We start from the raw sequence: 22,543 nt of genomic DNA on the forward strand, positions 1-22,543 counted from the left end.
TGTGCATTTCCTTCAGGACTTGAAGGAATTAGTTTATTCAGCCCCCCACCTCAAAAAAAAAGGGTAAATAAAGAGGAAATGTGATAATTGTATAGTTAGGGAGGTGCTTTGGCTAAGAGTAAAGGAATATGATAGGAAATCTTAAAGTCTGAGAAGACTTTCAGTCTGGAAGTGCTGAAGGGAATGAAGGAACACATCTTAAAATGTGCTCAGAATTGTAAAGCACCATGCCTTATTCAAAATTTTATTTGCCATATTATCAATGTTACATTGATAGCCAGATGATGTTCATATATACAATAATTATGAATAAATGTTGGGATGTTGCTCAAAGTCAACTCAGTAATAATCTTGGTACTATATATTGTTCTGACAGATTATATCACAAATTGTTTAACTGAAACAAACTGCTAGTTGATTTTTTTTTATAAATAGAAGACTAAAGATTGATGTATCTCAGATTTTTGTAGTATGTGTTTTTTTTTTATTTTTAAGTTTACCCCTTGTAAATCTTAGTTCAAAACTTATGCCAAAGATAGTGAGATGGCTCAGCACATGCTGCCAAGTCTGACAACCTCATTTGATCTCTGGGGTCCACATGGTAGAAGAAAACTGTGCATATTATCCTCTGACCTTCACATGTGCCTCCTCATAAACAAATAAGTGAATGAATAAATAAATGTAATAAAATACTGTTAAAGCCAAAACAAAAAAATAAAAACTTAAAAAAAAAAAAAAACAAGCCAGGTAGTGATGGCTCATTCCTTTAATCCCAGCACTCGGGAGGCAGAGGCAGGTAGATCTCTGAGTTTGAGGCCAGCCTGGTCTACATAGGGAGTTCCAGACATCCAGGGCTACACAGAGAAACCCTGTCTCGATAAAAACAAAACAACAACAACAACAAAGTTATTCAAACACCTATATGTCATTTATATAATAAAAGAGGATTTGATTTTAATTTGATATGTTATTTTGACTGATTTTCATTCAAATATGAAATCCACCCTATATTCCTTGGATAAACCAACTTGGTCATGATGCATTGTTAATATATTGTATTCAGCTTACTAAAACATCTTACTAGATATTGTGTGTGGTACATGAAGGACACTAGTCTACAGTTTTCTATTCTTTGTAATGGTGTTAGTTTTGATACACGGGTAATGCCAACCTCAGGATGAGTTGGGAAGCAGGCATCATGGTATGCCCTGGTTACTGGAGAGGCTAAGGCATGAGGACCTTAAGATTGAGATAGGCATAGAATATAGTGATACCTATTTTTTTTTTAATTAGGAAATAACCTTTTTGATACTATTTCTTCTCTAAATGTTTGGTGGAGTTGTCAAATGTAAACATCTGAAACTAGAGTTTTTGTTGTGGGAAGCTTTGTAACTACGATTTCAGGTTCTTTCATAAATATAGTTTTATTCAGGTAATTTGTTCTTGGGTGAGTTTGGGTGATTTATATCTTTGAAAGCAATTTTTTTCTGTTTCATCTACATCATTGAATTTGTATGAAGTTGTACAAAATGTTATCTTGAGAATCTGAGATGGTTGTTTAGTTATGTCTCTTTCTATAGCTTAGGCTGGCCTACGTAGTTCTTGAGTTTGTGGCAATCCTGCCTCAGCCTACTAAATGTTAGGATAATGGGTGTGAGCCATTATATCTGGCTCTTGTCTGATCTGATATTGGTAATTTTTGTCTGTAATCATTTTTTTGTATTGTTTCTTTTTTTATTGAATGTTTTATTTACATTTCATATGTTATCCCCTTATCCCATCCCCCCCCCAGCCCAGGAGCCCCCTATCCCCTCACCCCTCCTCCTGCTTCTCTGCGTATGTGCCCCTACCTACCCCCACTCCAACTGCGCCACCATCAAATTCTCACCCACTGGGGCATCCAGCCTTCATGAGATCAAGGATCTCTTCTCCCACCTATGCCCTACAGGCCCCTCCACCCTTACATATACAGCTGGAGCCATGGATCCCTCCCTAAGTGCTCCCAGGCTGGTGGTTTAGTCCCTGAAAGCTCTAGTTGGTTGGTATTGTTGCTCTCCTCATGGGACCGAAAACCCTTTCAGCTCCAATGGCCTTCACTCTAACTCCTCCATTGGGAACCTCATGATCAGTTCAAAGGTTAGCTGTGAGCATCTGCCTCTGACTATGTCAGACTCTGACAGACCTCTAAGGAGACATCTCTATCAGGCTCTTGTCAGCATGCATTTCCTGACTTTCACATCAGCATCTACCTTTGATGACTGCACGTGGGATGGATACCCAGGTGGAATGGTCTCCAGATGGCCCCTCCTTCAGTTTCTGTCCCTCACTTTGTCTCCATATTTGCTCCCTTGAGTATTTTGTTACTCCTTCTAAGAAGGACCGAAACAACCCTACTTGGTCTTCCTACTTCATGAGCTTCATGTGGCCTGTGAGTTGAATCTTGGGTATTTCAAGGTTCTGGGCTAATATCCAATAATCAGTGAGTGAATACCATGTGTGTTCTTTTGTGATTGGCTTACCTCACTCAGGATGATATTTTCTAGTTCCATCCATTTACCTAAGAATTTCTCAAATTCATTGTTTTTAATAGCTGAGTAATACTCCATTGTGTAAATGTACCACATTTTTTTTTATCCATTCCTCAGTTGAAGGACATCTGGGTTCTTTCCAGCTTCTGGCTATTATAAATAAGGCTGCTATGAACATAGTGGAGCATATGTCCTTGTTATATGTTAGAGCAACTTCTGGGTATATGCCTAGGAGTGGTATAGCTGGATCCTCAGGTAATGCTATGTCCAATTTTCTGAGGAACCGCCAGACTGATTTCCAAAGTGGTTGCACCATCTTGCAGACCCACCAACAATGGAGGAGTGTTCCTCTTTCTCCACACCCTCGCCAGCATCTACTATCACCTGAGTTTTTAATCTTAGCCATTCTGACTGGTGTGAGATGGAATCTCAGGGTTGTTTTGATTTGCATTTCCCTGATGACTAAGAATACTGAACATTTCTTTAGGTGCTTCTCGGCCATTCGAGTTTCCTCCGTTGAAAATTCTTTGTTAAGCTCTATTCTCCATTTTTTAATAGGGTTATTTGATTGTCTGGAGTCTAATTTCTTGAGTTCTTTGTATATATTGGATATTAGCCCTCTATCAGATGTAGGATTGGTAAAGATCTTTTCTCAATTTGTTGGTTGCCGTTTTGTCCTATTGACAGTGTCCTTTGCCTTACAGAAACTTTGCAATTTTATGAAGTCCCATTTGTCAATTCTTGATCTTAGAGCATAAGCCACTGGTGTTCTGTTCAGGAACTTTTCCCCTGTGCCCAAGTATTCAAGGTTCTTCCCCACCTTCTCTTCTATTAGTTTCAGTGTATCTGGTTTTACGTGGAGGTCCTTTATCCACTTAGACTTGAGCTTTGTACAAGGGGATAAGAATGGATGAATTTGCATGCTTCTACATGTTGTCCTCCAGTTGAACCAGCACCATTTGTTGAAAATGCTGTCCTTTTTCCACCGGACAGTTTTAGCTCCTTTGTCAAAGATCAAGTGACCATAGGAGTGTGGGTTCATTTCTGTGTCTTCATTTCTATTCCATTGATCTTCCAGCCTGTCTCTATACCAATACCATGCACTTTATATCACTATTGCTCTGTAGTACAGCTTGAGGTCAGGGATGGTGATTCCTCCAGAAGTTCTTTTATTGTTGAGAATGGTTTTCGCTATTCTGGGTTTTTTGTTATTCCAAATGAATTTGAGAATTTCCTTTTCTAACTCTGTGAAGAATTGAGTTGGGATTTTAATGGGGATAGCATTTAATCTAATTGTAGATTGCTTTTGCCAAGATGGCCATTTTTATTATATTTATCCTGCCAATCCATGAGCATGGGAGATCTTTCCATCTTCTGAGATCTTCTTTGATTTCTTTCTTCAGAGACTTGAAGTTCTTGTCATACAAGTCTTTTACTTGTTTGGTTAGATTCACACCAAGGTATTTTATATTATTTGTGACTATTGTGAAGGGTGTTATTTCCCTAATTTCTTTTTCAGTCTGTTTATCTTTCATGTAGAGGAAGACTACTGATTTGTTTGAGTTGATTTTACAACCAGCCAATTGGTGAAGTTGTTTATCAGGTTTAGGAGTTCTCTGGTAGAAGTTTTGGGGTCACTTAAGTATACTATCATATCATCTGCAAATAGTGATATTTTGACTTCTTCCTTTCCTATTTGTATCCCTTTGACTTCTTTTTGTTGTCTAATTGCTCTGGCTAGGACTTCCAAGTACTATATTGAATAGGTAGAGAGAGAGTGGGCAGCCTTGTCTAGTCCCTGATCTTAGTGGGATTGCTTCAAGTTTCTCTCCATTTAGCTTGATGTTGGCTACTGGTTTGCTGTAAATTGCTTTTACTATGTTTAGATATGGGCCTTGAATTTCTGATCTTTCCAAGACTTTTATCATGAAGATATGTTGAATTTTGTCAAATGCTTTCTCACCATCTAGTGAGATGATCATGTGGTTTTTTTCTTTGAGTTTGTTTATATGGTGGATTACATTGATGGATTTCTGAATATTGAACCATCCCTGCATTCCTGGGATAAAACCTACTTGATCATGATGGATGATTGTTTTGATGTGTTCTTGGATTTGGTTTGCTAGAATTTTATTGAGTATTTTTGCATCGATGTTCATAAGGGAGATTGGTCTGAAGTTCTCTTTCTTTGTAGGGTCTTTGTGAGGCTTGGGTATGAGTGTAATTGTAGCTTCATAGAACGAATTGGGTAGTGTTCCTTCTGTTTCTATTTTGCGGAATAGTTTGAAGAGAATTGGTATTAGGTCTTCCTTGAAGGTCTGATAGAATTCTGCACTAAAGCCATCTGGTCCTGGGCTTTTTTTGGTGGGGAGACTTTTAATGACTGCTGCTATTTCCTTAGGGGTTATGGGACTGTTTAGATGGTTTGTCTGTTCCTGATTTAACTTTGGTACCTGTTATCTGTCTAGGAAGTTGTCCATTTCATCCAAGTTTTCCAGTTTTGTTGAGTATAGGCCTTTGTAGTAGGATCTGATGATTTTTTGAATTTCCTCAGTTTCTGTTGTTATGTCTCCCTTTTCAGTTCTGATTTTATTAATTTGGATACTGTCTCTGTGCCCTCTGGTTAATCTGGCTAAGGGTTTATCTATCTTGTTGATTTTTCTCAAAGAACCAGCTCCTGGTTTTGTTGATATTTTATATTGTTCTTTCTGTTTCTATTTGGTTGATTTCAGCCCTGAGTTTGATTTTTTTCCTGCCATCTACTCCTCTTGGGTGTATTTGCTTCTTTTTGTTCTAGAGCTTTTAGTTGTGCTGTCAAGTTGTTAGTGTATGCTGTCTCCAGTTTCTTTTTGTAGGTACTTAGAGCTATGAGTTTTCCTCTTAGCACTGCCTTCATGGAGTCCCACAAGTTTTGGTATGATGTGTCCTCATTTTCATTAAATTCTACAAAGTTTTTAATTTCTTTCTTTATTTCTTCCTTGAACAAGTCATCATTGAGTAGAGAGTTGTTCAGTTTCCATGTGCATGTGGGTTTTCCATTGGTTTTGTCATTATTAAAGACCAGCCTTAGTCCGTGCTGATCTGATAGGATGCAAGGGATTATTTCAATCTTTTTGTATCTGTAGAGACCTGTTTTGTGACCAATTATATGGTCTATTTTGGAGAAGGTACCATGAGGTGCTGAGAAAAAGGTATATTCTTTTGTTTTAGGATGAAATGTTCTATAGATGTCTGTTAAATCCATTTGGTTCATAACTTCTGTTAATTTCAAAGTGTCTCGGTTTAGTTTCTGTTTCTATGATCTGTCCATTGCTGAGAGTGGGGTGTTGAAATCCCCCACTATTATTGTGTGAGGTGTAATGTGTGTTTTGAGCTTTAGTAAAGTTTCTTTTATGTATGTAGGTGCCCTTGCATTTGGAGCATAGATGTTCAGAATTGAGAGTTCATCTTGGTAGATTTTTCCTTTGATGAGTATGAAGTGTCCTTCCTTATCTTTTTTGATTACTTTTGGTTGAAAGTCGATTCTATTTGATATTAGAATGGCTACTCCAGCTTGTTTCTTGGGACCATTTGCTTGGAGAATTGTTTTCCATCCTTTTATTCTGAGATAGTGTCTGTCTTTGTCACTGAGGTGCGTTTCCTGTATGCAGCAAAATTCTGGGTCCTGTTTGTGTATCCAGTCTGATAGTCTGCATCTTTTTATTGGAGAATTGAGTCCATTGATGTTAAGAGATATTAAGGAAAAATGATTGTGACTTCCTGTTATTTTTGTTATTAGAGGTAGAATTATGTTTGTATAGCTATCTTCTTTTGGGGTTGTTGGAAGATTACTTCCTTGCTTTTTCTAGGCTGTGGTTTCCCTCCTTTTGTTGGAATTTTCCATCCATTATCCTTTGCAGTGCTGGGTTTGTGTATGCAAGTTTGGCTTTGTCATGGAATATCTTGGTTTCACCATCTATAGTGATTGAGAGTTTTGCTGGGTATAGTAGTAGAGGCTGGCATTTGTGTTCTCTTAGGGTCTGTATGATATCAGTCCAGGCTCTTCTGGCTTTTATAGTCTCTGGTGAGAAGTCTGGTGTAATTCTTATAGGTCTACCTGTATATGTTACTTGACCTTTTTCCCTTACTGCTTTTAGTATTTTTTCTTTGTTTTGTGCATCTGATGTTTTGATTATTATGTGACGGGAGGTATTTCTTTTCTGGTCTAGTCTATTTGGTGTTCTGTAGGCTTCTTGTATGTTTATGGGCATCTCGTTCTTTAGGTTAGGGAAGTTTTCCTCAATAATTTTGTTGAAGATATTTACTAGCCTTTTAAGTTGGGAATCTTCACTCTCATCTATACCTATTATCCTTAGGTTTGGTCTTTTCATTGTGTCCTGGATTTCCTGGAAGTTTTGGGTTAGGAGCATTTTGCATTTTGCATTTTCTTTGACAGTTGTGTCAATGTTTTCCATGGTATCTTCTGCACATGAGATTCTCTCTTCTATCTCTTGTATTAGGTTGGTGATGCTTGCATTTATGACTCCTGATCTCTTTCCTAGGTTTTCTATCTCCGAGGTTGTCTTCCTTTGAGATTTCTTTATTGTTTCTATTTCCATTTTCAGATCCTGAATGGTTTTGTTTAATTCCTTCCTTGTTTTTTCTTGCATTTCTTTAAGGGATTTCTGTGATTCCTCTTTTAAGGGCTTCTACCTGTCTACTTGTGCTCTCTTGTACTTCTTTAAGGGAATTAGTTACTTATGTCCTTCTTAAAATCTTCTATCATCATCATGAGAAGTGATTTTAATTCTGAATCCTGCTTTTCTGATGTAATGGGGTGTCCAGGGCTTGCTATGCTGGGAGAACTGTGTACTGATGATGCCAAGTAACTTTGGTTTCTGTTGCTTATGTTCTTGCGCTTGCCTTTTGCCATCTGGTTAACTCTAGTGTTACCTGCCCTCACTGTGTCTGACTGGAATCTGTATTTCCGGTTATCTTGCTTGTGTCAGAACTCCTCAGGGTCCAGATGTCTCTGTGGTCTTGTGATCCGAAGCTCCTGGGTGAAAGAACTCCTGGGACTCAGGCCACCTCTGGGACCTGGAAATCCTGCTACTCTGAGTGCAGTGGTTCCTCTTGGATGGCTCAGGATACAGTGTCTCCACAAGTGCAAACCAGTTAGGTGTCTGCTGCTCTGAGTGCAGTGGCTCCTCTAGGATGGCTCAGGATCCAGTATCTCCACAGGAGCAGACTAGCTATGTGTCTGTCCCAGCCAAAAGGACCAGGCAGGGGCGGAAAGGATGTAGAATTCCGGAGGGGTGGGGTTTGGGTGTCTGATGGGTCCTGAGCGTCCCTGGCTCCCAGTTGTAATTCTGGGGCGTAGGGAGTGAGATGGGGTTCTTACCTGCTGCTCTGAGTGCAGTGGCTCCTCTAGGATGGCTTGGGATTCAGTATCTCTACAAGAGCAGACCAGCTATGTGTCTTCCCCAGCCAGAAGGTGTCTGTAATCATTTATCCAAAGTAGTCTGGCTAGAGAATTCTCAGTGTTACTGATCGTTTTAAAGAACTTTCTCTGTTTAATTTTTAAGTTTAATTTTATGTGTATTGATATTTTGCTTGCATGTGTATCTATGCATGCCTGATGCCAGAGTGAGGTCAGAAAAGGGCATTGGATTCCCTGGACTAGAATTACAAACAGTTGTGAACTGTCAGGTGGGTTCTAGGAATTGAACCCGGGTTCTCTGGAGGGCAGCCAGTGCTCTACAGCACTGAGCATCTCTTGGGGCCCATTCTCTTCTATTTTTCTGTTTTACTGACTTTAGCTTTTGTCTTTAGAGGTTTTTCCTTGCTTGCTTTGGGCTGAGTTTACTCTTTTTCTAGTTTCTTAAGGTAGAAGCTAAGGTCATTGGTTTGAGAGCCATTTTTTTTTCTAACATAGGTATTTAGTGCTATAAATTTTCTCATAAATACCTCTTCATTAGCATCCTCTAAGTTCTTATGTATTTTCATCCAGCTCATTTAAAATAACTTTTAAGGATATCTTTATTAGATTATAAAGCAAATATATGCTTATTTTTTTAAAAAGCAAACATTTCAAAGATGTGTAATTACGAAATAGAATTTGAATAATTGTTCTTTGAAAGAAAACTTTTGTGTTTAAAATAATAAATTTTTCTGCAGTAGAAACGAAGACTGACCTGAAGTTACTGTTGGATTGTCTGAAGTATCATATGGGCAATCCTTTGTCACAAAAGGAAGTTTTGATCACTATTCATTCAGTTTGTAAACAAAACAGTAAGTCATAATAATTAACTTTATTCATGATTCTATTTTTTTCTCCTTTTTCCCCTTTTCCTTTCTCTTTCCCTCCTCCTCTTCCTCTTCTCTGTGATGATGCTTGCCTCTCCTTTCCTTCCCCTCTTCCTTCCTTTCTTTCTTTCTTTCTTTCTTTCTTTCTTTCTTTCTTTCTTTCTTTCTTTCTTTCTTTCTTTCTTTCTTCTCATTCCATCAAGTAACCCAGGCTGGTGTTAAACTCTTGATCTTTCTGATGGCCTCATTAGCCCTGGGAGTGCATGCCCAAGCCAACACAGCCCACAGCTCACTCTAGTCTGGTTTTGTAGTGCAGTAATATATCAATATGCATGGTTGCTTCTCTTGTACTCAGTGTGTGTGTTATATGCTTTCATTTGATTCTTTAATCCTTAACAGAGTAAGCGAAGTAAATGTAATCTCTGGTTTCATTTGCAAATCTTACAGGTGATGCGGGTGTTTATTTCCGGGAAATTGGTGGTTTGATGTTTATAATAGATCTTGCCAAATCAAGTAAGCATAGCCTGGTGAAAGAAGCAGCCTTATACACAATAGGATCTATTGCAGAAGGAAACGGTAACATATAAAATATTTTTTTTGTGCTTGTAATGATTTTAAATAAGTCTTTATTTTTTTTTCTTTTTATTTAAAGGTGAATGTTCCCACATCTGGTTGATTCTCATTATTTAGGGTCATTTTTGTTTGTTTCCTGTGGAGGTTTTGTTGTTGTTGTTTTTGGTTTTGTTTTGAGTCAAGTTTGCTATATAGCATAGGGTGGCCTTAAATGCTCAGCTGTCCTGGTTTGCTTCCTAAATATTGCTATTGCACCATTTCTCATGTTATTTTTGAGCTTTGAAAAGACTTATGCATCTCTAAAAGTTTTTTTTTAATAGCTTAAATATTGTTTGTCCCTCTGTTTTCCAAAGCAAATATCTGATTTTTCTTAAGTTTTTTTCTTGCTTTGTTTTTTTTTTTTTTTTTTTTAATTTTCTCACTTGGCCTCTCTTTTCACTTGGGATGATTTTCATTTGTTATTTGGTTAGGATTTTATTAGCAATTCTAGAGTACTTTAAATGTTTGGAGCTAGTTTGGGACTGGCTAGATGGCTCAGTAGGTAAAGGTGCTTGCCAACAAGCCTGACGACCTGAATTGAATGTCTGGAAGTCCCATGACGGAAGGAGAGAGCCAACTCCTGTAAACTGCTCTCTCATCCACAAGAGTGCTGTAAATGTAATTTTAGAATATTTTAAAAATATTTTAAGTTTACTTAAGTAAGCATGCATCAAGTCTTTATAGATTTGACTGTTTCTAATACATGCCAGTTAAGTGACAGCTAGTTTAGAAGCATCCTCAGTTTGACAACTTTTGTGTTTTGTTCAATACATTTTTTAAATGATTTGTGCTAATACATTAAAATGAAAATTATATTTTATGTTTCAGTTTACTGTCAGCAATCTTTGTGTACTTCAGAATTATTTCAAGATTTAACCTTGCTCTTAACTAATGATGATTCAAACACAAATTTGAAAAGAATGTCTGTCTATGTTCTTTTGGCTCTGGTTTCAAATAATAGTAAGTACATTCTCATGAATGCTTAAACACATTTTAATGTATTTTTGGAATAGTCATTAATACTTTTAATCTAGTCATTTTTATACTAGTGCCTTTATTTCTTTAAAGATTTATTGATTTATGTATTTTATGTATATCAGTACTTTGTCTGCATGTACATCTACACATCAGAAGACAGGATCAGACAGTTGTGAGCTGACATGTGGGTTCTGGGAATTGAACTCAGGACCTTCAGAAGAGCAGTGACTGCTCTTAACCACTGAGCCATCTCTCTCTAGCCCGCCCGCCCTTCCTTTCTTTCCTTCCTTCCTTCCTTCCTTCCTTCCTTCCTTCCTTCCTTCCTTCCTTTCTTCCTTCCTTCTTCCCTCCCTCCCTCCCTCCCTCCCTCCCTCCCTCCCTCCCTCCTTCCCCCTCTCTCTCTCTCTCTCTCTCTCTCTCTCTCTCTCTCTCTCTTTCTTTCTTTCTTTCTTTCTTTCTTTCTTTCTTTCCTTAATTATTTACTTATTTATATATCTATTTTTTGAGACAGAGTTTCACTATGTAGATGAGACTAGGTCTTGGACTCCGCTTCCCAAATGTATTTGTAACTTTTTATTTCATTGACATGTAAGAGATACTAGTTCTAAGGAAGGAATTAATAGTATATATATTTAATCATAATATTCATTATTTTTAACAAATAGTGGAGTGATTTGTACTACTTACTCTTCAAAAAGAAAAGCAAGTACTCAATGAATAGGTCGACTTTTCACTGAATTGATTATTTTGTTACAAGATGTACTATTAGTCGCCAGTGGTTTTTATTCTGGAATAATTTTAGGTTTATTGAAAAGTTGAAAACCTAATATAAAGTGCTCATGTGTACATATATTTTATATTTGTATATAAAATATAAAGTGTTTATGTAGTTAAAACTTTGCATGCATATGTACAGACATATGCATGTGTTTGTGCTTGATGTAGAAGCCGGAGGTGGTTGTTGTATACCTTCCTCAATCAATTTCCACTTTTTTTTTTTTTTTTTTGAGACAGAGTCACTTACTAAGTCTGAAGCTTTCCAATCTGACTCGTCTGACTGCCTGGCGAGCCCCTGCAGACATAAGCTCTGTGCCTAGGCTCGGACATAAGCTCCCGTGCCTAGACTCTTACTTATTTTTCACAGAGTGCTGTGGATCATACTCAAGCCCTTATGCTGCTGCTTTACTGGCTGAGCCATCTCCCCAGTGCTCTGTGTTTTAAAAACCTGCTTCACTTAACCCTTGAAATTGTTAGCTACTTGAAGTTCTTCTAGATTTTGTTTTTTGCCACTTTGGAAAATCTGAAAAAGATTTGTAGTTTTTCTAGTTTGGAGATCTTTCTTTTTCATATTATAACAGAACTATAACTTAAAATAAGCAGTTTGTAACTTTTAGAGGAAAATTGAATGTTGTAAGTTGCTAAGCATAGTATATTTTCAATAATAAAGCTGGCTAAAGTGTTTTTAAAAAAAAATTAAAAATTTATGTGTATGGATGTTTTGCCTACATGTATGTCTATGCACCATGTGCATGCCTGGTACCCACAGAGGCCATAGGAGGGCATCAGATCCCCTGGAACTAGAGTTATAGATGATTGTAAGCAACGTGTGGGTGCTGGGAATTGATTCCAGGTCCTCTAGAAGTACAGAAAATGCTTTTAACTGCCGACTCATCTCTCTAGCCCCTTGATTATAGGTTTTTTCCTACTGTAATTCTGTATACTTCATACTACTTTAAAGTAGCTTAAAAGCTAGTTTAAAAATACCACTTAAGTGTTATAATTTTTATAAAATTATTTTTAAATAGAAGTCATTAAAAAAAGAAGTCATATTCATGCAGTATCTGGCTTTTTTAAGGGAGTGGACAAACTCTTTTGAGAGAAACGGGTTGTATTGAAGTTCTGTCACAGATGTTCAGGTAAGTAAATAAAATGTCTTATTATTCATTGCTTAGGACATTAGCACATTTATAAAAATTCATTACCTTTTCTTTTTAACCCAATAGGACAGTTCTTTCCAATTATGAGTTGAATTTGTCAGATAATAATGTTTTCCAGAGTTATCTTTTATGGTCTTCAGTATGCAGTACTCTGTGTGTATGTGTCAACAATCCTCAAAATGGTAACTATTTCAACAATTTAAATACAAATATAAAAGCGAATGGTGACTGATAGTTTGCAAAAACCAGACTAAAACCCAGCTGTTGACCCTCCTTTCAGATGAGAATCAGATACTTTGTTGTTCGCTTTTCCCGTATGTTAATGAATGGCTAAGGAACTGCATGAAACCTGAGATAATTCGACCTATATGCTCATTTATTGGACTTACTCTTGCAAATAATAGTAAGTATTATTTTCTAGGTTGTATATTAAGAAATGTATTTCAAAGTATAACAAACTGCTGAATTCAATTAATGTGTTTGGTACTTCTAATTTGGACCGTTTTGGATATATGTAGACTGTTTTGTTTGTGATTGGGTCTCACTATATAGTCTTGGCTGGCCTGGAACTCACTAGGTAGACCAGGCTGGCCTCAAACAGGTAATGACCTGACTCTGCCTTAAGTTCTAGTCTAGTCTCTTGAAGATAAGAGAATCTTGGAAGTCGATATTATTGGGAAGATATTGGAAAGATTTTGGCAGCAGCATAATTGTTTCTTGGAAGGTGGGGTTTAAGAACAGTCTCCTGTGGCCCAAACTGGCTTATGTCACTATATATGTCTCTGTATAGCTAAAGATGACCTTAAACTTATGATCCTCCTTTCTGCACCTCCTGAGTTCTGAAATGTCATGCTACCCATCCTGCAATACTGCAATATAAGGTTTTTTTCCTTCCTAAATACCCACACGAAATAAAGCAATGAAATCAACGGCTCTCCCCTCCCCCAGGATTTAAACTCTAACCAAAATGGAAGTAAATTAGAAATGAATACCGTGGGACCAATGAGATGGCTCAGTCTGTAAAGGCACTTACCATTCAATAAGATGCAAGTCTGGGGCTGGAGAGATGGCTCAGTGGTTAAGAGCACTGACTGCTCTTCCAGAGGTCCCGAGTTCAATTTCCAGCAACCACATGGTGGCTCACAACCATCTGTAATGGGATCTGATGCCCATTTCTGGTGTGTCTGAAGACAGCTACAGTGTACTCATATACATAAAATAAATGTTAAAAAAAAGATACAAGTCTGATGAAGCCATGTTTGATCCTCAGAACCTACATAAAAGTGCCAAGAGAGAACTGATTCCACAAGTGTTCTCTGACATCCAAGTACATGTGCATGCATGTGTTTTCACATACAACATGCACATATACATATAACTCCTTAATAATAAATATAATTTTTATATTCAAGTAATATTCTTTGAAAAAATTTAAAATATAACAAAATAAAATATATAAGAGAAAAAAAACTATTACATCAGAGTTGGGCAAAACAAACAAACAGAAGGAAACAAGCCCAAAAGAAAGCACAAAAATAAGAGACTCATTTGTTTGCTTAGTCAGGAGTCCCATAAATATGCTAATCTGTAAGCCATAATGTATATGCAGAGAATCTGATGCAGACCTGTGCATGCTGCCTCAGTTTCTGTGAGTTCATATAAGCTTTGCTCATTTTGATCTATAGGGCCTTGTTTTCTTGGTGTTCTCTGACTCTTTTGGCTCTTATCCTGAGCTCTGAGGAGGGAGGGATTTACTAATGGCATCCCATTTAGGACTGAGTGTCCCAAGGTCTTTCGCTTTCTACATAACATCTGGCTGCAGGTCTCTGTATTTGTTGTTGTGTGCCACAGGAGGAAGCTTTTCTGCTGATGTCTGAGCAAAGCACTGTTGCCCTGGTCAGAGCATTAATGCAATTTTTAAAAATAAATGTACAAAAAAACTTGAAAAGATGACTGGTAACCAAATATATGGTTATTAAAGACTCGGATTTCTGGAGGTTGTGTAAATCTGAGAGATAAGGATTATTGAAAGTTCAAGGCTAGCCTGAGTTACATATATAGCGACTTTCTGGCCAGACTGGGCTATAGTGTGATGCACTTATCTTCCTCTTCCCCAATCCACCACCCTTCAAAGATCTAAATTACCAACCTAAATTACCATAAGAAGTAACATCACTCTAGATTTTGTTTCCTAGTTTTTATTTGATGTATATGAATGCTTGTCTACATGTGTGCCAGTGGAGCCAGAAGAGGATGTGGATTCCGTTACAGGGATTGGAGTTACAGTTATGAGCTGCCTCTTGAGTGCTGGGAATCAAACTCAGGTCTGCTGGAAGGGCAGCCAGTTCTCTTAACTGCTAAGCCATCTCTCCATTCCTCACTCATGATCTTGTCAGAGCTATTTGTTTGTTTGTACAATATGAGTGCTTTGCTGCATGTACACCTGCATGCCAGAAGAGGACATCAGATCCCTTTATAGATGGTCATGAGCTGCCATGTGGGTCTTGGGAATTGAACTCAGGAGCTCTGGAAGAGCAGCCAGCCTCATTATCATAACGTAGTAAAGTAATAGTAGAAACAGTTTCATATCATGCAATTAGAAAATTCTAATGACTTGGACAAATTCTTTAATATATAGAAATTACTAGAACTTACTCAAAAAGTAGATAATTTGAATATTTCTCTATCTGGAATGTTTATTTATTTGTTCTTTTTTTCTCTTTTTTTAATTGATTTTTGAAGAATTTTTTTAAATGAGTGTGTTTATGTGTGCAGTGCCTTTGGAGACCAGAGGGTGCCTTTCAAATTAGAGTTATAGGTGGTTGTGACTCACTGAGTGGGTTTTCGAAACTGAACCAAAGTCCCCTCCCTTCAAGAGTAGAGAGTGGCTGGGCGGTGGTGGCACGTGCCTTTAATCCTAGCACTTGGGAGGCAGGGGCAGGCAGATTTCTGAGTTTGAGGCCAGCCTGGTCTACAGAGTGAGTTCCAGGACAGCCAGGGCTACACAGAGAAACCCTGTCTCGGAAAAAAAAACAAACAAACAAAAAAACAAAACAAAACAAAACAAAAAAAAAAACAAAAAAGAAAAAAAAAGGAGTAGAGAGTGGTCTCAACCAAAGAGCCACCTCTCCAGTCCCAGGTTTCTTATTTTTTTAAGACAGGGTTTTGTGTAGTTGAGACTGGCCTTGGAGTTGTTGGGTAGCTGAGTTGGCTTTGAACTGTTCTTTCCCTTCCACCTCCAAAGTGTTGAGATTACAATCGTGTACCATCACACCTGACTCCACAGTTCCATGTCAAACAGAATTCACAAACTGAAGCTTTCATAAACGCAGGGAAATTTCAGACCCTGATAATTTTACTGGTGAATTCCACCAAACAGGTCAGGAAAAAAGCCCCCCAAAATTCTATATAAATTATTTCTAAAAATAGAAGCAGAAAAAAAAAAAACACTTCTCAATACATCCTGTAAGGCTAGCATTATATCCAAGCCAAAAGAAAGCATTTGAACAAAATTATAGGTCAAGTCTGTTATGAACATAGATATAAAAATACTAGTTGTTTATATGAGACACAGCCTCATATATTCTAAGTTGGCTTCCAATTCTCTGTGTAGTTGAGGATAACCTCAAACTCCTGAACTTGCTGCCTCTTCTCCCAAATGCTGGAATTACAAATGTGTGTCAACATCATCATGCTTGATTTATGTAGTGCTAGGAGTTAAATCCATTGCTTTGTATATGTTAGACAAGCATTCTGACCATTCTGAGTTACAGTCCTAGCCCTAGATGCAAAAATACAGTACAAAACATTTAAAAATCAAGTCAGGATGATGCCACCATTTTTAGTCTGTCTTGGTCTACATTGTGAATTATAGGCCAGTCTGAGTTCAAAAAGGATTTTCTAAAAATTTAACCATATGGAGAAAGGATAATAATATAATACATTAGGACCAAGTGGCCTATCTCATAGGAGTGTAAGATTGGTTTAACATTAGAAAACCATAATCACAGGCTAGAAAAAAGAACTATATGATAGTCTTAATAGTTAGAGGAAAAGTATTAGGCATAATGTAACATGTCTTCATAACAGGAACTCTTTTTCAAAATTATTTTTCATCTTTTTTAAAAAAAGATTTATTTATTTTATGTATTCGAGTGCCCTATATATGTACACCTGCATGCTAGAAGAGGGGATCAGATCACCGTATAGATGGTTGTGAGCCACCATTAGTTGCTGAGAATTGAACTCAGGACCTCTGAAAGAGCAGACAGTGTTCTTAACTGCTGAGCCATCTCCCCAACCCCGTAATAAGAACTCTTAGTAAACTAGGAATGGAAGGGAACATACTTAATGTGATAAAGGGCCTTGTCTTAGTTAGGGTTTCTATTGCTCTGAAGAGACACCATGACCACAGCAACTCTTATAAAGGAAAACATTGAATTGGGGCTGGCTTACAATTCAGAGGTTTTGTTCATTATTGTCATGATGGGAAGCATGGTGGCATGTGGGCAGACATGGTGCTGAAGAGGTAGCTGAGAATTCTACATCTGGATCAGTAGGCAGTAGGAGGACAGAGTGACCCTGGGCTTGGCTTGAGCATTTGAAACTTCAAAGCCCCACCCTTCAGTGACATACTTCCTCCAACAAGGCCACGCCTTCTAATAGTGCCACTCCTAATGGGTCCATGGGGGCCATCTTTATTCACATCACCACAGACCTATATATGATGCTACATATGACTATAAACATTATTTTTATTTAATATTTTATTAGACATCCTAGCCAGTGAAATAAGGCAAGAAAGTGAAATAAAATTCATAGAGATGGAAAATAAAGAAGGAATCTTCCCCATAAATGGCATGATAGTATATATAAAAATATTCAGACACCCTACTATAGCTAATAGTGATTTTAGGATGACTACAGAATATAAGGACATATAGTAAAAAGTATTTAAAATCCTCGCTCAGGGTTTTTACTCCACCTTGGTTATTAAATTCGTGGATGAAAGACAAACTCACAGCTTTTATATTTACAATATACCTTAAGCAGCACCAAAGCTGGGCAGCTGCCTACCCTCCATATTGTTAGAATCTACTTTCCTATCAATAACCTTGAGTTATTACTTACTAATTGCTATGTTCCATCTGGGCTGCCCTTAACTCCAGTTGGGCAGCCCTCAAGACCACATTTTTTATGGCTCAGCTAACTCATGGTGGCTTCTTTTTTTCTCCTCTCCTGCACATTCTTCTTCCTCTTCTTCCTCTCTGACCCCAAGCCCGCAAAACCTAAACCCTACCTATATCTCTTCTGCCCAGCTATTGGCTGTTGGTATCTTTATTTCAATCACAGTTAACTAAGGGACAGGGTTACTCAGTGTCTTAAGTGTGGACTTTCTCTTCTCTAGGGTACCAGTCTTGAGGGGCACAAAATTAGCATTAGAACATAAGCAGCATTAGGCCAACGTACTACAAGAATATACAAAATAAATAGTATTCTATATGCCCCAGCAAGTTATTGGAAATGTAAAACTGTCATTTGTGTCTATTTATATATCTTGCGGGCAAGTACTCATATGCACATGTGGCTGTAGATATACTTCCCTGTGCATTCCAATGTGGAGGTCAAGGAACAACTTTGGGTATTTTCCTCTATCACTCTCTACCATACTTTTTGAGACAAGGTCCAGTCTCTTTTTGAGACTGGAGCTTGCTATTTCGGCTAGACTTGCTGGTCAGCAAACCCCTGAAATCTGCCTAATTTTGTTTCCCTAGCACTAGGGCTGTAGGCACATATCTTAAATATGTTGTCACTGTGATCCAGTTTGATAACACAGCAAAACGTTGCAGAAATAATATGTCAATCATGAGATGTATAATGTTTATGGATAGGTTTTGACATTTACTTTATGTGTATGTATGTGCTTGCATGTCTGTATATGCACTATGTCCATGCAGGCACCCACAGAATCCAGAAGGGGTTAGACTACATGAGACCTCATCTCAAAAAAATAAAATATAAACTTTGAAAAACACAGACAAGACCAAAACCTTCCTTTTTGAACAACAACAGAAAAAATACTTTGTAGTGAAGAAGCTGTTTTTAGTCACCATAATGTTGAAAATGTTTACTTGTCCTTAAAACTAAGATGGCAAAACAGCTCAGCAGGTAAAGGCTCTTACTATCAAGCCTGACTGTCTGGGTTTGATGATGAGGATTTATAGCATGCAAGTTGGAAACCATGTTCCAAAAGTTGTCCTCTGTTCTTCACATATGTGTTATAGCATGTATATGTGTGCACATGCACATGAATAAATAAATGTAAAATAATTTTTTAAATTTCAGTGAAGTTTTTAAAGGCCCTGAAATCAGTGAGTAACGGTGCTTGCTGAGAACTGACTCCATAAGATGTTCTCTGAGTTGCATATGCACACCATAGCATGCAGTTTCCACTCTTTCCATGAGAATAAATAAAAATATTCCAAAGTAAATACAAAATATAATTTTTATTACATTGTATAATTTTTAGTCCCTTTCTCAGATAGTGGCACAAACCTGTAACTCCAGCACTGGTATAAGCAGGGAAATAGGAGTCAAAGGTCAGTCTTAACAACGTAAGGAGTTCAGTGCACCCTGGGCTGCATGAGACTGTCTCAAAAAACAAAGATAACTAAATAATTAATATAAACACAAAATATGTTTTTGGAAAGGGGGAGTGGCTAGAGATGTAGCTTAGTAGAGAAATGCTGATGTGTGTATATATTTCTTATTTCAGTCCCTACCACCAAATAAGTAAGTGATCTGTGTCAAATTCTGGATGTGAGATTATTTTAGGCAAATATCTCTTTTATTTACAATAAAAAAATTAAATTTTGTTTTTAATCATTGACATTTAAATCATCATCCTCGGAACTACACTCACTTAGGAAAAAGCCTTGTGGCAGGATTTTATCTACTAGCCTCATATCCCTTGGTCATAAGCCTGTTTCTAGGATAGAAGCTGTAGAGATACTGACTTCAGAGCTTCAGGGGGTCCTTTCTTATCAACATGATTTTCAAGCTGGGGCATGGTGAGAGGTGCCTATAACATCACTTGGGAAGAAGCAACAAGAGAATCTTGAGTGTGAAGCCATTCGGGGTAAATAGTGAGACTTTGTCTCAAAAATTAACTTATATACAAATAACATATAAACATAGGTTTTTTAATGTATCTGTTATTGAATCTTTGCTCAATGATAGAATTTTGTGCTTCAAGAAGCAAAATACTTAGGTATAAATAAAAGGCATACATGGCAGGGCAAGAAGGGCATGATGGCACACTCCTCTAATCCCAGCACTTGGGAGGCAGAGGCAGGAGGATATCTATGAGTTCAAGGCCAGCCTGGTCTATATAGTAAGTTTCAGGACGGACAGCCAGGAATATATAGAAGAAACCCTGTTTCTCAAAAAAAAAAAAAAGAAAAGAAAACCAAAACTGTATGTGGTTTTGAAACACTGAGACACATTGTTATTTGTAGAGCAAAGCAGTCTGAGATATGAGTTATGCTGAAATTTAGAAAATAGGCAACTTGCTGATCATAATACCAAGATAAAGGAATGAATCTGTTCTTTGATTGTTATTATGTTGAGTTAGGGTCCTGCTGTGAGCCTCCACAGTCCTAAGATGATAGGGCTAGAGCACTGTTCCATTCCGCACCCCTACTGAATTTATTCTTTATAGCCCTTCTGAAATGCTTGTTTATAGTTATAAAGGGCACTTTATTCGTGTTACAGAACAGGCCAGCTCTCAGAAATGAAATGAAAGGTTTCCTACACAAAACAAAGCACTGTCCTACTATACAGATCATTGTACTATGTCAGGGGAGTGTTACTATGTTACTGTGTGTGTGTGTGTGTGTGTACATAAATAGACAAAAGTTGACCTTTTAATCCCTTAATTTTGGAGAGTTTCAGTATTTGAAAAGCCAAATAAAATGTATTTAATGTAAAATGATTGAATAAAACAATATACCTTTTGTTTTTGAAATATTAATAGTTTTGCTACTTTATTTCTTAAGCACATGTTCAGAACTGCTTTGTATCTTCTGGTGGACTGGATGTTTTGTCTCAAGTTCTTGTGCAACTGGAGTCTGATTCACACAATACTCTTTCCAGTGCTAAGCTTGCAGTGGTAGTGACAAAGACCATGGATGCATGTATTACTAATAACTGTGAGTGAAAATGCTTAGTCGATTTTCTATAATTGGATTTTGAGTTGAACATGATGAATGTTGACATGCTACATTAAGTACTATAAGTGGGCATAGGTACATTAAGTAAGTGGGCAAAGGAATCTTAGAAATTACCTATTTCAATTCCTTGTTTTCCCATCCAAAGTGACAGCTTCTCTAAGGATGTATATCTAAGTCTGACTTTAGGTCTAAGAGAGAATCAAACTAAGATCCTCTTATTCTTAAATCATTATTTCACTTAAAGAGTTGTGTTATCTAGAATGGTGTTGCATGAAATGGATCTTCTGCATCCCAGCCAGCCAGGATAACACAATGAGACCTTGTCTTTAAAAAGAAAAAGCAACTTTAATAAAAAATTTTAGATGATAAATCAAAAGATATTGAGATATCAGAAATGGAAACTCAATTTATAAAATTTTGGGACTTATGTAAATAATTGGATTTGAGCTAGGGAGGTGGTTCAGCAGTTACGAGCTCTGGCTACTTTTCCAGAGGACCTAAATTTTGTTCTCAGCACCCAAGTTGGATGGCTCACAACCACCTGTAACTCCACTCCAGGGATCCAACTTCTTCTTCTGGCTTCTGCAGGTACCTGCACACACGTGGCATATACTTATATAGAGACACATGCATATACATAAAACTTAAAGAATTAAAACATGCCTTTATGTGGCAAGGGTGATGTCTGACATACCTGCTGCATGAGTGAGCAGCAGAACCAGAATCATGGACACATCTGCTTCCCATTTGTAGAAACACTTAGAATGATAGTCTGTAAAGTCTTGTAATAAGGAAGTCTTTACATTCACAAACAACCCAAAAAGTAGATGGCTGAGTTTTTAGAGATATATTTTATGTATATGAGTGTTTTATCTTAATGTTTTTACATATACCATGTGTGTGCCTAGTGGCCTTAGAAATTACAAGAAGACATTGGATCTCCTGGAACTGATGATACAGGTGACTGTGAGCTATGATGTTAGTGTTAGGAACTGAATCTGAGTCTCCTTCTACAAGACTAGCAAGTTCTCTTAACTGCTAAGCCATCTCTCCAGCTCTTAGATGCCTACTTAATAAACAGTTCCTGAATACCTCCTGTGTGCTGAGTCCTGGAGACAGGAAAATTGTTGAGATGTAGTCCCTTGAACTATGAGATGTATCAGCAGGTAGAAGTGCCTGCAGCCAAGCCTGACAACCTGTGTTCAATCCTGGAGCACATGTGGTGAAATGAGAAAACTGACTCATGGATACGGTTGTCCTCTGACCTGTATGTGTGCACCATGACACATGTGCAAATGCATACACAAACACAATAAGTAAATTGTAAAAATTTAAATGATATATAGTTCCTTAAATAATTCACAACCTTGAGTATTGTTCATACCAGTGTTACTAAACTCTGAGTGAACTCTATTGAAAGCCCTGTAAAGGCCATGCTGGGTAGTGCATACCTATGAACCCAGCGTTTAATAAGTAGAAGTAGAGGAATCAGTGCTCAGGGCTAGCCTCTGCTTAGTAATAAGTCTTAAAGCCAGCCTAAGCTGTTTAAGACCCCGTCCTAACAATCAAAAATAAAATAAAATATATACCTTATGAGGAAAAGTATAGCTTAACACAGTATACTTCTTGAATCTTATCACAGTTTATCATAGGTTTGTATATCCTTCATTGCATCATTAATATTAGTAGCATCAGATAAGACAATATTTCAACCTCAGGCAGGGTTTGATTATCTAATATAGTAATGTCCTTACTGTCCAACGTAGATACAAGGAGATATATAAGGTAAGAGTACATATATTCAGCTTTTTGGACTATAGTATTAGTTCGTATTTACAGCATCATGCAAAGCAACTAAAAAGAAAACATTCTTTTAAAGAGCACATAAAGGGCTAGTTGTGATGGCACAATCTCAGCACTGAGGAGGCAGGGGCAGGGGCAGGGGCAGGGGCAGGGGCAGGGGCAGGGGCAG

General features: G+C 37.5%; 1 protein-coding gene across 1 annotated transcript in view; it reads left to right on the forward strand.

The window, feature by feature from the left end:
- Positions 1 to 22,543, forward strand: part of Terb1 (telomere repeat binding bouquet formation protein 1) — a 67,561-nt gene that overhangs the window by 4,487 nt on the left and 40,531 nt on the right. The window contains exons 2-8 of the mRNA XM_028779263.1: positions 8,685 to 8,798; positions 9,261 to 9,389; positions 10,254 to 10,385; positions 12,259 to 12,319; positions 12,407 to 12,522; positions 12,621 to 12,743; positions 20,398 to 20,550. Of these exons, the coding sequence (XP_028635096.1) occupies positions 8,685 to 8,798; positions 9,261 to 9,389; positions 10,254 to 10,385; positions 12,259 to 12,319; positions 12,407 to 12,522; positions 12,621 to 12,743; positions 20,398 to 20,550 (828 nt within the window). The remainder of the gene's footprint in view (positions 1 to 8,684; positions 8,799 to 9,260; positions 9,390 to 10,253; positions 10,386 to 12,258; positions 12,320 to 12,406; positions 12,523 to 12,620; positions 12,744 to 20,397; positions 20,551 to 22,543) is intronic.

The sequence above is a fragment of the Grammomys surdaster genome, unplaced genomic scaffold, assembly GCF_004785775.1.
Source record: "Grammomys surdaster isolate TR1022 unplaced genomic scaffold, NIH_TR_1.0 349, whole genome shotgun sequence".
Classification (NCBI taxonomy): Eukaryota; Metazoa; Chordata; class Mammalia; order Rodentia; family Muridae; genus Grammomys; species Grammomys surdaster.